General features: G+C 43.2%; 1 protein-coding gene across 4 annotated transcripts in view; it reads left to right on the top strand.

Annotated features, from left to right (window-relative positions):
• Positions 1–17702, top strand: part of LOC116359648 (non-muscle caldesmon-like) — an 85887-nt gene that overhangs the window by 39527 nt on the left and 28658 nt on the right. For all 4 annotated transcript variants that reach the window (XM_031812784.1, XM_031812782.1, XM_031812781.1 and 1 more), the window contains exons 3-6: positions 8798–9227; positions 9417–9547; positions 11651–11897; positions 12423–12563. In XM_031812784.1, coding sequence (XP_031668644.1) covers positions 8798–9227; positions 9417–9547; positions 11651–11897; positions 12423–12563 — 949 coding nt within the window. The remainder of the gene's footprint in view (positions 1–8797; positions 9228–9416; positions 9548–11650; positions 11898–12422; positions 12564–17702) is intronic.

The raw sequence follows: 17702 nt of genomic DNA, 5'->3' as shown, positions 1-17702 counted from the left end.
GCATTTGTGGGTTCGATTACAGGCTCCAAATGGCCAGAAACAAAGAACCTTCTTCTGAAACTCATCAGTCTATTCTTGATCTATTCTTGTTGTTGCAAGAAATTTCCAAGAAACTGAAGACTTTGCTGAAGACAATGCTGTGTACTACTCCTTTCAGAGAACAGCGGAAACTGTCTCTAAACAGAATAGAAAGAGGCGTGGGAGGCCCCGGTGCATAACTAAGCAAGAGGACAAGTACAATAGAGGGTCTAGTTTGAGAAACAGACACCTCACAAGTCCTCAACTGGCAGCTTCATTAAATAGTAGCCGCAAAACACCAGTCTCAACGTCAACAGTGAAGAGGCGACTCCGGGATGCTGGCCTTCTAGGCAGAGTTGCAAAGACAAAGCCATATCTCAGACTGGCCAATAAAAACACAAGATTAATTAAGATGGAGAGGAACTCTGTCTAGAAGGCCAGCATCCCGGAGTCGCCTCTTCACTGTACAATGCAGCTTCCTGTACTGGTTACATCTCTACCTTCAGTTACTACTAGAGGAATGAGCACTGTGTTCAACAATGACTGGTTACTACTAGAGGAATGAGCTCTGTGTTCAACAATGACTGGTTACTACTAGAGGAATGAGCTCTGTGTTCAACAATGACTGGTTACTACTAGAGGAATGAGCTCTGTGTTCAACAATGACTGGTTACATCTCTACCTCCAGTTACTGCTAGAGGAATGAGCTCTGTGTTCAACAATGACTGGTTACTACTAGAGGAATGAGCACTGTGTTCAACAATGACTGGTTACTACTAGAGGAATGAGCTCTGTGTTCAACAATGACTGGTTACATCTCAACCTCCAGTTACTGCTAGAGGAATGAGCTCTGTGTTCAACAATGACTGGTTACTGCTAGAGGAATGAGCTCTGTGTTCAACAATGACTGGTTACATCTCTACCTCCAGTCACTACTAGAGGAATGAGCACTGTGTTCAACAATGACTGGTTTACATCTCTACCTCCAGTTACTACTAGATGAATGAGCACTGTGTTCAACAATGACTGGTTACTACTAGAGGAATGAGCTCTGTGTTCAACAATGACTGGTTTACAGCTCTACCTCCAGTTACTACTAGAGGAATGAGCTCTGTGTTCAACAATGACTGGTTACTACTAGAGGAATGAGCTCTGTGTTCAACAATGACTGGTTACTACTAGAGGAATGAGCTCTGTGTTCAACAATGACTGGTTACTACTAGAGGAATGAGCTCTGTGTTCAACAATGACTGGTTACTACTAGAGGAATGAGCTCGGTGTTCAACAATGACTGGTTACTACTAGAGGAATGAGCTCTGTGTTCAACAATGACTGGTTACTACTAGAGGAATGAGCTCGGTGTTCAACAATGACTGGTTACTACTAGAGGAATGAGCTCGGTGTTCAACAATGACTGGTTACTACTAGAGGAATGAGCTCGGTGTTCAACAATGACTGGTTACTACTAGAGGAATGAGCTCGGTGTTCAACAATGACTGGTTACTACTAGAGGAATGAGCTCGGTGTTCAACAATGACTGGTTACTACTAGAGGAATGAGCTCTGTGTTCAACAATGACTGGTTACTACTAGAGGAATGAGCTCGGTGTTCAACAATGACTGGTTACTACTAGAGGAATGAGCTCGGTGTTCAACAATGACTGGTTACTACTAGAGGAATGAGCTCGGTGTTCAACAATGACTGGTTACTACTAGAGGAATGAGCTCGGTGTTCAACAATGACTGGTTACTACTAGAGGAATGAGCTCGATGTTCAACAATGACTGGTTACTACTAGAGGAATGAGCTCGGTGTTCAACAATGACTGGTTACTACTAGAGGAATGAGCTCTGTGTTCAACAATGACTGGTTACTACTAGAGGAATGAGCTCGGTGTTCAACAATGACTGGTTACTACTAGAGGAATGAGCTCTGTGTTCAACAATGACTGGTTACTACTAGAGGAATGAGCTCGGTGTTCAACAATGACTGGTTACTACTAGAGGAATGAGCTCGGTGTTCAACAATGACTGGTTACTACTAGAGGAATGAGCTCTGTGTTCAACAATGACTGGTTACTACTAGAGGAATGAGCTCGGTGTTCAACAATGACTGGTTACTACTAGAGGAATGAGCTCGGTGTTCAACAATGACTGGTTACTACTAGAGGAATGAGCTCTGTGTTCAACAATGACTGGTTACTACTAGAGGAATGAGCTCGGTGTTCAACAATGACTGGTTTACAGCTCTACCTTCAGTTACTACTAGAGGAATGAGCTCGGTGTTCAACAATGACTGGTTACTACTAGAGGAATGAGCTCGGTGTTCAACAATGACTGGTTACTACTAGAGGAATGAGCTCTGTGTTCAACAATGACTGGTTACTACTAGAGGAATGAGCTCTGTGTTCAACAATGACTGGTTACTACTAGAGGAATGAGCTCGGTGTTCAACAATGACTGTTACGGTGGGTTAAAATGACAAATCATCAAACGCATAAAACATTATTAAACATTAAGACACGACCACTGAAAATGACTCATCTGAACCACTTTACTACTTAAACTTGACAAAAATGAATAATGAAGTTTTTAAAAAATTTAATAGATGGAACCTGCATTTATTTATGTTCACTACAACACATATTCATGTTCAAGTTAGTTCAATCATTTTAATTCAGAATACTTATTGAATGGAAAAATTAATTTATTGGAAAATAGTGAATAAAACATAAAACAGTTAAGTATGTACAACTTCTAAAGATGATGTCACTTTAAGTTTTGAATACTGATATACTTTGAGTTGGGTTTACTACAACGGTTCTAGGCAACAGGAGTTAGCAGAACTGATATACTTTGAGTTGGGTTCACTACAACGGTTCTAGGCAACAGGAGTTAGCAGAACTGATATACTTTGAGTTGGGTTGACTACAACGGTTCTAGGCAACAGGAGTTAGCAGAACTGATATACTTTGAGTTGGGTTCACTACAACGGTTCTAGGCAACAGGAGTTAGCAGAACTGATATACTTTGAGTTGGGTTGACTACAACGGTTCTAGGCAACAGGAGTTAGCAGAACTGATATACTTTGAGTTGGGTTCACTACAACGGTTCTAGGCAACAGGAGTTAGCAGAACTGATATACTTTGAGTTGGGTTCACTACAACGGTTCTAGGCAACAGGAGTTAGCAGAACTGATATACTTTGAGTTGGGTTGACTACAACGGTTCTAGGCATCGGGAGTTAGCAGAACTGATATACTTTGAGTTGGGTTTACTACAACGGTTCTAGGCAACAGGAGTTAGCAAAACTGATATACTTTGAGTTGGGTTTACTACAACGGTTCTAGGCAACAGGAGTTAGCAGAACTGATATACTTTGAGTTGGGTTTACTACAACGGTTCTAGGCAACAGGAGTTAGCAGAACTGATATACTTTGAGTTGGGTTGACTACAACGGTTCTAGGCAACAGGAGTTAGCAGAACTGATATACTTTGAGTTGGGTTGACTACAACGGTTCTAGGCAACAGGAGTTAGCAGAACTGATATACTTTGAGTTGGGTTTACTACAACGGTTCTAGGCAACAGGAGTTAGCAGAACTGATATACTTTGAGTTGGGTTGACTACAACGGTTCTAGGCATCGGGAGTTAGCAGAACTGATATACTTTGAGTTGGGTTCACTACAACGGTTCTAGGCAACAGGAGTTAGCAGAACTGATATACTTTGAGTTGGGTTTACTACAACGGTTCTAGGCATTGGGAGTTAGCAGAACTGATATACTTTGAGTTGGGTTCACTACAACGGTTCTAGGCAACAGGAGTTAGCAGAACTGATATACTTTGAGTTGGGTTGACTACAACGGTTCTAGGCAACAGGAGTTAGCAGAACTGATATACTTTGAGTTGGGTTTACTACAACGGTTCTAGGCAACAGGAGTTAGCAGAACTGATATACTTTGAGTTGGGTTGACTACAACGGTTCTAGGCATCGGGAGTTAGCAGAACTGATATACTTTGAGTTGGGTTCACTACAACGGTTCTAGGCAACAGGAGTTAGCAGAACTGATATACTTTGAGTTGGGTTTACTACAACGGTTCTAGGCATTGGGAGTTAGCAGAACTGATATACTTTGAGTTGGGTTCACTACAACGGTTCTAGGCAACAGGAGTTAGCAGAAATGATATACTTTGAGTTGGGTTTACTACAACGGTTCTAGGCAACAGGAGTTAGCAGAACTGATATACTTTGAGTTGGGTTTACTACAACGGTTCTAGGCAACAGGAGTTAGCAGAACTGATATACTTTGAGTTGGGTTGACTACAACGGTTCTAGGCATTGGGAGTTAGCAGAACTGATATACTTTGAGTTGGGTTCACTACAACGGTTCTAGGCATCGGGAGTTAGCAGAACTGATATACTTTGAGTTGGGTTTACTACAACGGTTCTAGGCATCGGGAGTTAGCAGAACTGATATACTTTGAGTTGGGTTCACTACAACGGTTCTAGGCATCGGGAGTTAGCAGAACTGATATACTTTGAGTTGGGTTTACTACAACGGTTCTAGGCAACAGGAGTTAGCAGAACTGATATACTTTGAGTTGGGTTTACTACAACGGTTCTAGGCAACAGGAGTTAGCAGAACTGATATACTTTGAGTTGGGTTCACTACAACGGTTCTAGGCAACAGGAGTTAGCAGAACTGATATACTTTGAGTTGGGTTGACTACAACGGTTCTAGGCATTGGGAGTTAGCAGAACTGATATACTTTGAGTTGGGTTCACTACAACGGTTCTAGGCATCGGGAGTTAGCAGAACTGATATACTTTGAGTTGGGTTTACTACAACGGTTCTAGGCATCGGGAGTTAGCAGAACTGATATACTTTGAGTTGGGTTTACTACAACGGTTCTAGGCATTGGGAGTTAGCAGAACTGATATACTTTGAGTTGGGTTCACTACAACGGTTCTAGGCAACAGGAGTTAGCAGAAATGATATACTTTGAGTTGGGTTTACTACAACGGTTCTAGGCATCGGGAGTTAGCAGAACTGATATACTTTGAGTTGGGTTTACTACAACGGCTCTAGGCATTGGGAGTTAGCAGAACTGATATACTTTGAGTTGGGTTTATTACAACGGTTCTAGGCAACAGGAGTTAGCAGAACTGATATACTTTGAGTTGGGTTTACTACAACGTTTCTAGGCAACAGGAGTTAGCAGAACTGATATACTTTGAGTTGGGTTTACTACAACGGTTCTAGGCAACAGGAGTTAGCAGAACTGATATACTTTGAGTTGGGTTGACTACAACGGTTCTAGGCAACAGGAGTTAGCAGAACTGATATACTTTGAGTTGGGTTGACTACAACGGTTCTAGGCAACAGGAGTTAGCAGAACTGATATACTTTGAGTTGGGTTCACTACAACGGTTCTAGGCAACAGGAGTTAGCAGAAATGATATACTTTGAGTTGGGTTGACTACAACGGTTCTAGGCAACAGGAGTTAGCAGAACTGATATACTTTGAGTTGGGTTTACTACAACGGTTCTAGGCATTGGGAGTTAGCAGAACTGATATACTTTGAGTTGGGTTTACTACAACGGCTCTAGGCATTGGGAGTTAGCAGAACTGATATACTTTGAGTTGGGTTTACTACAACGGTTCTAGGCAACAGGAGTTAGCAGAACTGATATACTTTGAGTTGGGTTTACTACAACGGTTCTAGGCAACAGGAGTTAGCAGAACTGATATACTTTGAGTTGGGTTGACTACAACGGTTCTAGGCATTGGGAGTTAGCAGAACTGATATACTTTGAGTTGGGTTTACTACAACGGTTCTAGGCATCGGGAGTTAGCAGAACTGATATACTTTGAGTTGGGTTTACTACAACGGTTCTAGGCATTGGGAGTTAGCAGAACTGATATACTTTGAGTTGGGTTCACTACAACGGTTCTAGGCAACAGGAGTTAGCAGAAATGATATACTTTGAGTTGGGTTTACTACAACGGTTCTAGGCATCGGGAGTTAGCAGAACTGATATACTTTGAGTTGGGTTTACTACAACGGTTCTAGGCATTGGGAGTTAGCAGCACTGATATACTTTGAGTTGGGTTCACTACAACGGTTCTAGGCAACAGGAGTTAGCAGAAATGATATACTTTGAGTTGGGTTTACTACAACGGTTCTAGGCATCGGGAGTTAGCAGAACTGATATACTTTGAGTTGGGTTTACTACAACGGCTCTAGGCATTGGGAGTTAGCAGAACTGATATACTTTGAGTTGGGTTTACTACAACGGTTCTAGGCAACAGGAGTTAGCAGAACTGATATACTTTGAGTTGGGTTTACTACAACGTTTCTAGGCAACAGGAGTTAGCAGAACTGATATACTTTGAGTTGGGTTTACTACAACGGTTCTAGGCAACAGGAGTTAGCAGAACTGATATACTTTGAGTTGGGTTGACTACAACGGTTCTAGGCAACAGGAGTTAGCAGAACTGATATACTTTGAGTTGGGTTGACTACAACGGTTCTAGGCATCGGGAGTTAGCAGAACTGATATACTTTGAGTTGGGTTGACTACAACGGTTCTAGGCAACAGGAGTTAGCAGAACTGATATACTTTGAGTTGGGTTTACTACAACGGTTCTAGGCAACAGGAGTTAGCAGAACTGATATACTTTGAGTTGGGTTTACTACAACGGTTCTAGGCAACAGGAGTTAGCAGAACTGATATACTTTGAGTTGGGTTGACTACAACGGTTCTAGGCAACAGGAGTTAGCAGAACTGATATACTTTGAGTTGGGTTGACTACAACGGTTCTAGGCAACAGGAGTTAGCAGAACTGATATACTTTGAGTTGGGTTCACTACAACGGTTCTAGGCAACAGGAGTTAGCAGAACTGATATACTTTGAGTTGGGTTTACTACAACGGTTCTAGGCAACAGGAGTTAGCAGAACTGATATACTTTGAGTTGGGTTTACTACAACGGTTCTAGGCAACAGGAGTTAGCAGAACTGATATACTTTGAGTTGGGTTTACTACAACGGTTCTAGGCATCGGGAGTTAGCAGAACTGATATACTTTGAGTTGGGTTTACTACAACGGTTCTAGGCATCGGGAGTTAGCAGAACTGATATACTTTGAGTTGGGTTTACTACAACGGTTCTAGGCAACAGGAGTTAGCAGAACTGATATACTTTGAGTTGGGTTTACTACAACGGTTCTAGGCAACAGGAGTTAGCAGAACTGATATACTTTGAGTTGGGTTTACTACAACGGTTCTAGGCAACAGGAGTTAGCAGAACTGATATACTTTGAGTTGGGTTTACTACAACGGTTCTAGGCATTGGGAGTTAGCAGAACTGATATACTTTGAGTTGGGTTTACTACAACGGTTCTAGGCATAGGGAGTTAGCAGAACTGATATACTTTGAGTTGGGTTTACTACAACGGTTCTAGGCAACAGGAGTTAGCAGAACTGATATACTTTGAGTTGGGTTTACTACAACGGTTCTAGGCATCGGGAGTTAGCAGAACTGATATACTTTGAGTTGGGTTGACTACAACGGTTCTAGGCATTGGGAGTTAGCAGAACTGATATACTTTGAGTTGGGTTGACTACAACGGTTCTAGGCAACAGGAGTTAGCAGAACTGATATACTTTGAGTTGGGTTTACTACAACGGTTCTAGGCATTGGGAGTTAGCAGAACTGATATACTTTGAGTTGGGTTCACTACAACGGTTCTAGGCATCGGGAGTTAGCAGAACTGATATACTTTGAGTTGGGTTTACTACAACGGTTCTAGGCATTGGGAGTTAGCAGAACTGATATACTTTGAGTTGGGTTTACTACAACGGTTCTAGGCAACAGGAGTTAGCAGAACTGATATACTTTGAGTTGGGTTTACTACAACGGTTCTAGGCAACAGGAGTTAGCAGAACTGATATACTTTGAGTTGGGTTTACTACAACGGTTCTAGGCAACAGGAGTTAGCAGAACTGATATACTTTGAGTTGGGTTTACTACAACGGTTCTAGGCATTGGGAGTTAGCAGAACTGATATACTTTGAGTTGGGTTTACTACAACGGTTCTAGGCATAGGGAGTTAGCAGAACTGATATACTTTGAGTTGGGTTTACTACAACGGTTCTAGGCAACAGGAGTTAGCAGAACTGATATACTTTGAGTTGGGTTTACTACAACGGTTCTAGGCATCGGGAGTTAGCAGAACTGATATACTTTGAGTTGGGTTGACTACAACGGTTCTAGGCATTGGGAGTTAGCAGAACTGATATACTTTGAGTTGGGTTGACTACAACGGTTCTAGGCAACAGGAGTTAGCAGAACTGATATACTTTGAGTTGGGTTTACTACAACGGTTCTAGGCAACGGGAGTTAGCAGAACTGATATACTTTGAGTTGGGTTCACTACAACGGTTCTAGGCATTGGGAGTTAGCAGAACTAATGATTTTTTACACTGTGTTAATAAACAGTTAGGAATTTAGCCAAATTAGCCTGTTTTGAATTCAGTTGACAATGCATTAGGTTGGAGTGTTGAAGGCTGTAAGTATTGTCTGTCTTTTTGGAGGGTCGACCTGGCCATCTCTCGGCCTGGCTAACCCTGTCCTTTGGTGTAGTTACTCTTGAAGGAAATGTTGAATATAGCACTATATTTCCTATGGTGCAAGATAGATATCTGTTGAACAGTTAGAAATGACTGGATCACCTTTAGGTTTGACTTGTTATTAACAATTGTACCTGTCTCTTCAGGTGTGAGAGTGAGGTGAAGGCTAGTGGCTGCCAGTTGGCTCTGGAGGAGGACGAGGGCTTCAGTGACTGGACCCAGAGGTTGGAGAAACGCAGACAGCGCCACCTGGAGGAACAGGAGTCCTCGGAGGACCATCAGCCCCAGCAGCAGCAGAATCAGCCCCAGCAGCATCAACCCCAGCAGCATCAACCCCAGCAGCAGCATCACCCGCAGCAGCAGCATCAACTCCAGCAGCACCACCCCCAGCAGCATCAACCCCAGCAGCAGCAGCAGCCCCAGCTGCTCAGGCTAAACAGAGCCTCCCCAATCAGACCCTGCTTGAAGACACGTCCTGGACCTGGGCCCGAGGAGAGGGAGGAGAAGGAGGTAGAGTGGGAACGAAAAGCCAGCAACAAGACACAAGACACTTCAAGAAGAGTAACAGATGACAAGGTAGAGTTACGATTGTGTATATGCCGTGCTGTATCCAATCATCACTCAAGTCACACTGTCGTCTTTATTCACGGCAGGGCAAAGAGGGGAAAGCTGATGTTTGGTGTTGTGATGCCAAACTTGACCGCCGATGCCAAAACTCAAATTGGACTATAAAGTGTTCTTCTGAATGCTCTGTTTTGTTTTTAGGTCGTGGAGAAGAAGAAATCTGAGCTGAAGATCTCCTACACCTCTAAAGTCATGAGACACGTCAACAGCAACGGGGAAGCAGCTGGAGCGGAAGTGACCTCATACCTAGTTGCAGGGAAACTGTCTCCAAGGTAACACACCTAAAATAGTCTATATGTGTGTCCAAAATGGCACTCGAATCCTTAAATAGAGCCTCATCTGGCCAAAAGTAGTGCACTATATAGGGATTAGGGTGCCATTTGTCTGGTCTAAAGTAGTTCACTATAAATGGAATAGTGTTCCATTTGGCTGGTATAAAGTAGTGCACTATAACTGGAATAGGGTGCCATTTGTCTGGTCTAAAGTAGTGCACTATAACGGGAATAGGGTTCCATTTGGCTGGTATAAAGTAGTGCACTATAATGGGAATAGGGTGCCATTTGGTTGGCCTAAAGTAGTGCACTATAAAGGGAATAGGGTGCCATTTGGTTGGCCTAAAGTAGTGCACTATAAAGGGAATAGGGTTCCATTTGGCTGGTATAAAGTAGTGCACTATAAAGGGAATAGGGTGCCATTTGGTTGGCCTAAAGTAGTGCACTATAACGGGAATAGGGTTCCATTTGGCTGGTCTAAAGTAGTGCACTATAAAGGGAATAGGGTTCTATTTGTCTGGTATAAAGTAGTGCACTATAACGGGAATAGGGTGCCATTTTGTCTGGTATAAAGTAGTGCACTATAACGGGAATAGGGTTCCATTTGGCTGGTCTAAAGTAGTGCACTATAAAGGGAATAGGGTTCTATTTGTCTGGTCTAAAGCAGTGCACTATCAAGGGAATAGGGTGCCATTTTGGACACCGATTCAGACTGCGGCCAGATCTCACTATTGTAATGTCCAAATTCAATTTAAAGAGGAGGAGAACTCAACACAAAGACTGAAGCGGTCTGAGTTTCTTTATTTATAGTTTCCTTGGTTTCAGTCTTATCTTCCTGCTACAGATGGAGGATCTTCATTTGAGCCAGTTTTCTACAGCAGGAAAATAATCCCGCAGCAACAGGAAATGGGAATTATAGAGTGGATTATTATGAATGGACATTTTTGAAGAGGTTGATACATCATTCGTAAGGATAAATCAAGTCTGAAGTTGTTAAGGGGAAATTATAAACTTCAGAAGCCTTTTTAAACCTCAAATAAACTAGACGTTTTACATTTCCCGCGTTGCAGGAAAGCTCTCCTGCAACATGGCGATCAAATTAAAATGTATGGGTGATCGCTTGTAGAGAGAGAATAATAACTTCTGTAAAGCATCTATCAGTTCCTACTTCATACTGAACTGAAAAAGAGGCATGACAAGATCAGTGACTCTCATCACTTCCTGTATGGGCTAGCTCAACATCCTTCCTTAATTTAACCAAGCCTTAAGAGTGAGCTACTATCGGGTGTTGAGACACAGATAGAGACACAGATAAAGATGGCTGAGACACAGATAGTCATGGATGAGACACAGATAGTCATGGATGAGACACAGGAAGACATGGCTGGGACACAGATAGTCATGACTGAGACACAGCTAGAGACACAGATAGAGATGGCTGAGACACAGATAGTCATGACTGAGACACAGATAGTCATGGAGGAGACACAGAAAGAGATGGATGACACCCCGAAAGACATAGTTGAGACACAGATAGTCTTGGACGAGACACCAAAAGACATGGATGAGACACAGAAAGAGATGGATGAGACACCGAAAGACATGGATGAGACACAGATAGTCTTGGACGAGACACCAAAAGACATGGATGAGACACAGAAAGAGATGGATGAGACACCGAAAGAGATGGATGAGATACGTACTTCTTCCTTGTTTGTCACTGAAGGAGACAGGTAAACATTTCAAAGCAAACTGAGGGAATCTTGTGGATTGATAAGATGAGAACTGTCCAAAGTAGTTCATAACTACAGCAGTGGAGATATTAGAAGGTGTTACATTTATAATGCAGTTTGATCATAGTGAGAGACGGAGCAGCTTCCTCCAACCTGTCCTCTAACTTTGGACTTTACTTTCATCCTCTCCTCTCCTCTCCTCTCCTCTCCTCTCCTCTCCTCTCCTCTCCTCTCCTCTCCTCTCCTCTCCTCTCCTCTCCTCTCCTCTCCTCTCCTCTCCTCTCCTCTCCTCTCCTCTCCTCTCCTCTCCTCTCCTCTCCTCTCCTCTCCTCTCCTCTCCTCTCCTCTCCTCTCCTCTCCTCTCCTCTAGTCGTAGTGGCAGCTTGGGAGGGCAGAGACAGGAGGAGGTGGATGGAGAGGTTCCCGGGGGGCAGCTGGAGACAGAGAAGACACCAGGCCAGGGACAGGGCACCCTGGAACAGCTGAGACAGAGACAGCAGGAGGACCAGGAGGAGATGGAGGAGTTGAACCGCAGGGTAGAGGAGAAACGCAGAGCCAGGGAGGAGGAGGAGCACCAGAGAGAGAAAGAGGAGCAGCACAGGCAGGAGCAGGAGGAGGTGAGACCTGGGTCCGTTATAATGAATGAACAGGGGGGTCAGATCCTAGACCAGCACTCCTACTCTGAGACTGGTATGTACACTATCTGTGTGTGTGTATATGCATGTCGCTGCATGTTGGTAACACTTCCTATGAACACCCTCTTCATAATGCATTGTTAGCACTTTTCTAACACCTTGTGAGCTCTGACATAATGCTTTATAATGCGTTATAATGCACAGCATGCACAAGAGTGCAGCTTCATGTATGTGTGTGTGTTGTTCTGATGTAGTTTCTCTGTCTGCAGGAGGAGAAGAAGAGGGGTGTGTTGTTCTGATGTAGTTTCTCTGTCTGCAGGAGGAGAGGAAGAGGGGTGTGTTCTGATGTAGTTTCTCCGTCTGCAGGAGGAGAGGAAGAGGGGTGTGTTCTAATGTAGTTTCTCTGTCTACAGGAGGAGAGGAAGAGGGGTGTGTTCTGATGTAGTTTCTCTGTCTACAGGAGGAGAGGAAGAGGGGTGTGTTCTGATGTAATTTCTCCGTCTACAGGAGGAGAGGAAGAGGGTGAAAGATGGGATAGAGAGTAGGAGGATGGCGGCTTCAGAGAGAAGGATGAAGAACCTCAGTATTTCCAGCATTGAGGGAGACGAGTCCTTCAGCCCCTTCAGTCCCATGAGCCCCACCTTCAAGGTACTACTGATGTCCCGGTATCTATCAATCAATCAATCACATAACTTCAAGATACTTCTGATGTCCCGGTATCTATCTATCTATCTATCTATCTATCTATCTATCTATCTATCTATCTATCTATCTATCTATCTATCTATCTATCTATCTATCTATCTATCTATCTATCTATCTATCTATCTATCTATCTATCTATCTATCTATCTATCTATCTATCTATCTATCTATCTATCTATCTATCTATCTATCTATCTATCTATCTATCAATCAATCAATCACATAACTTCAAGATACTTCTGATGTCCCGGTATCTATCTATCTATCTATCTATCTATCTATCTATCTATCTATCTATCTATCTATCTATCTATCTATCTATCTATCTATCTATCTATCTATCTATCTATCTATCTATCTATCTATCTATCTATCTATCTATCTATCTATCTATCTATCTATCTATCTATCTATCTATCTATCTATCTATCTATCTATCTATCTATCTATCTATCTATCTATCTATCTCATAACTTCAAGATACTTCTGATGTCCCATATAATTCACCACCATACACATCACCTTGTCATTCACCTATCACCTAATCACATGCCCACAGTTGTAGAGAAAATGATTTTTATTAGAACCAAAATGGTTTCCGTGGATTTCTTCATATACAGGATGTAGCCCCTGAAAACAGGATGTATTTCACAGCATATTTGTCCCCTTTCTGTTCACTCTACCATGCCGACGCACACAGTATTACACAGTGCTTGATGTAGCATGTCTACCATGCCGACTTACACAGTGTTACACAGTGCTTGATGTAGCATGTCTGCCATGCCGACTCACACAGTGTTACACAGTGCTTGATGTAGCATGTCTGCCATGCCGACTCACACAGTATTACACAGTGCTTGATGTAGCATGTCTGCCATGCCGACTCACACAGTATTACACAGTGCTTGATGTAGCATGTCTGCCATGCCGACTCACACAGTATTACACAGTGCTTGATGTAGCATGTCTACCATGCCGACTCACACAGTGTTACACAATGCTTGATGTAGCATGTCTGCCATGCTGACTCACACAGTATTACACAGTGCTTGATGTAGCATGTCTGCCATGCTGACTCACACAGTGTTACACAGTGCTTGATGTAGCATGTCTGCCATGCTGACTCACACAGTATTACACAGTGCTTGATGTAGCATGTCTGCCATGCCGACGCACACAGTGTTACACAGTGCTTGATGTAGCATGTCTGCCATGCTGACTCACACAGTGTAACACAGTGCTTGATGTAGCATGTCTGCCATGCCGACTCACACAGTGTTACACAGTGCTTGATGTAGCATGTCTGCCATGCTGACTCACACAGTGTTACACAGTGCTTGATGTAGCATGTCTGCCACGCCGACTCACACAGTGTTACACAGTGCTTGATGTAGCATGTCTACCATGCCGACTCACACAGTGTTACACAGTGCTTGATGTAGCATGTCTATCTATCTATCTATCTATCTATCTATCTATCTATCTATCTATCTATCTCATAACTTCAAGATACTTCTGATGTCCCATATAATTCACCACCATACACATCACCTTGTCATTCACCTATCACCTAATCACATGCCCACAGTTGTAGAGAAAATGATTTTTATTAGAACCAAAATGGTTTCCGTGGATTTCTTCATATACAGGATGTAGCCCCTGAAAACAGGATGTATTTCACAGCATATTTGTCCCCTTTCTGTTCACTCTACCATGCCGACGCACACAGTATTACACAGTGCTTGATGTAGCATGTCTACCATGCCGACTTACACAGTGTTACACAGTGCTTGATGTAGCATGTCTGCCATGCCGACTCACACAGTGTTACACAGTGCTTGATGTAGCATGTCTGCCATGCCGACTCACACAGTATTACACAGTGCTTGATGTAGCATGTCTGCCATGCCGACTCACACAGTATTACACAGTGCTTGATGTAGCATGTCTGCCATGCCGACTCACACAGTATTACACAGTGCTTGATGTAGCATGTCTACCATGCCGACTCACACAGTGTTACACAATGCTTGATGTAGCATGTCTGCCATGCTGACTCACACAGTATTACACAGTGCTTGATGTAGCATGTCTGCCATGCTGACTCACACAGTGTTACACAGTGCTTGATGTAGCATGTCTGCCATGCTGACTCACACAGTATTACACAGTGCTTGATGTAGCATGTCTGCCATGCCGACGCACACAGTGTTACACAGTGCTTGATGTAGCATGTCTGCCATGCTGACTCACACAGTGTAACACAGTGCTTGATGTAGCATGTCTGCCATGCCGACTCACACAGTGTTACACAGTGCTTGATGTAGCATGTCTGCCATGCTGACTCACACAGTGTTACACAGTGCTTGATGTAGCATGTCTGCCACGCCGACTCACACAGTGTTACACAGTGCTTGATGTAGCATGTCTACCATGCCGACTCACACAGTGTTACACAGTGCTTGATGTAGCATGTCTATCTATCTATCTATCTATCTATCTATCTATCTATCTATCTATCTATCTCATAACTTCAAGATACTTCTGATGTCCCATATAATTCACCACCATACACATCACCTTGTCATTCACCTATCACCTAATCACATGCCCACAGTTGTAGAGAAAATGATTTTTATTAGAACCAAAATGGTTTCCGTGGATTTCTTCATATACAGGATGTAGCCCCTGAAAACAGGATGTATTTCACAGCATATTTGTCCCCTTTCTGTTCACTCTACCATGCCGACGCACACAGTATTACACAGTGCTTGATGTAGCATGTCTACCATGCCGACTTACACAGTGTTACACAGTGCTTGATGTAGCATGTCTGCCATGCCGACTCACACAGTGTTACACAGTGCTTGATGTAGCATGTCTGCCATGCCGACTCACACAGTATTACACAGTGCTTGATGTAGCATGTCTGCCATGCCGACTCACACAGTATTACACAGTGCTTGATGTAGCATGTCTGCCATGCCGACTCACACAGTATTACACAGTGCTTGATGTAGCATGTCTACCATGCCGACTCACACAGTGTTACACAATGCTTGATGTAGCATGTCTGCCATGCTGACTCACACAGTATTACACAGTGCTTGATGTAGCATGTCTGCCATGCTGACTCACACAGTGTTACACAGTGCTTGATGTAGCATGTCTGCCATGCTGACTCACACAGTATTACACAGTGCTTGATTTAGCATGTCTGCCATGCCGACGCACACAGTGTTACACAGTGCTTGATGTAGCATGTCTGCCATGCTGACTCACACAGTGTAACACAGTGCTTGATGTAGCATGTCTGCCATGCCGACTCACACAGTGTTACACAGTGCTTGATGTAGCATGTCTGCCATGCTGACTCACACAGTGTTACACAGTGCTTGATGTAGCATGTCTGCCACGCCGACTCACACAGTGTTACACAGTGCTTGATGTAGCATGTCTACCATGCCGACTCACACAGTGTTACACAGTGCTTGATGTAGCATGTCTACCATGCCGACTCACACAGTGTTACACAGTGCTTGATGTAGCATGTCTGCCATGCTGACTCACACAGTATTACACAGTGCTTGATGTAGCATGTCTGCCATGCTGACTCACACAGTGTTACACAGTGCTTGATGTAGCATGTCTACCATGCTGACTCACACAGTGTTACACAGTGCTTGATGTAGCATGTCTGCCATGCTGACTCACACAGTGTTACACAGTTTTACACTGTTTTACCCAGTAAGTTGTCGACTGTCTGTAAGTGCAGTGTGTGGATGGATATAACTGTGTTGGCTCTGTGATGTGAAGTGAGAGTCCTGTATGGTCTGTGGTTGTATCACAGGTAACATGTGTCTCTACTTAGTGTCTGATGTCAGTGCAGTGTGTGGATGGATATAACTGTGTTGGCTCTGTGATGTGAAGTGAGAGTCCTGTATGGTCTGTGGTTGTATGACAGGTAACATGTGTCTCTACTTAGTGTCTGATGTCAGTGCAGTGTGTGGATGGATATAACTGTGTTGGCTCTGTGATGTGAAGTGAGAGTCCTGTATGGTCTGTGGTTGTATGACAGGTAACATGTGTCTCTACTTAGTGTCTGATGTCAGTGCAGTGTGTGGATGGATATAACTGTGTTGGCTCTGTGATGTGAAGTGAGAGTCCTGTATGGTCTGTGGTGGTATGACAGGTAACTTGAGTCTCTACTTAGTGTCTGATGTCAGTGCAGTGTGTGGATGGATATAACTGTGTTGGCTCTGTGATGTGAAGTGAGAGTCCTGTATGGTCTGTGGTTGTATGACAGGTAACATGTGTCTCTACTTAGTGTCTGATGTCAGTGCAGTGTGTGGATGGATATAACTGTGTTGGCTCTGTGATGTGAAGTGAGAGTCCTGTATGGTCTGTGGTTGTATGACAGGTAACATGTGTCTCTACTTAGTGTCTGATGTCAGTGCAGTGTGTGGATGGATATAACTGTGTTGGCTCTGTGATGTGAAGTGAGAGTCCTGTATGGTCTGTGGTTGTATGACAGGTAACATGTGTCTCTACTTAGTGTCTGATGTCAGTGCAGTGTGTGGATGGATATAACTGTGTTGGCTCTGTGATGTGAAGTGAGAGTCCTGTATGGTCTGTGGTTGTATGACAGGTAACATGTGTCTCTACTTAGTGTCTGATGTCAGTGCAGTGTGTGGATGGATATAACTGTGTTGGCTCTGTGATGTGAAGTGAGAGTCCTGTATGGTCTGTGGTTGTATGACAGGTAACATGTGTCTCTACTTAGTGTCTGATGTCAGTATGACTATTCACACTGGCTTCCTTTGGGTTCCGTTTCTTCACTTGGTTCATTTGTTTTCAGAAAAGGTTTTCAACACTCCTTCTCAGACAGAAATGAACCGTGACAGATTTGAAACAAACCTTCTAGTCTGAAGACATCCTTTTTTTTTTTACTAACTACAAAATATAAAATAATTTCAAAATCAACTCTTTGATGAGCAAAACAAGTTTGTTTTCTCAATCTTATCGTAGAAACACAAAAGACAATGTTGACTACAGGATCACTTCTCTACATTTTTCTTCTCT

The sequence above is a fragment of the Oncorhynchus kisutch genome, unplaced genomic scaffold (genome assembly GCF_002021735.2).
Source record: "Oncorhynchus kisutch isolate 150728-3 unplaced genomic scaffold, Okis_V2 Okis03b-Okis08b_hom, whole genome shotgun sequence".
NCBI classification, from domain to species: Eukaryota; Metazoa; Chordata; class Actinopteri; order Salmoniformes; family Salmonidae; genus Oncorhynchus; species Oncorhynchus kisutch.
The sequence above is the reverse complement of the archived record's forward strand: the minus strand, read 5'-3'. Positions and strand labels throughout refer to the sequence as shown.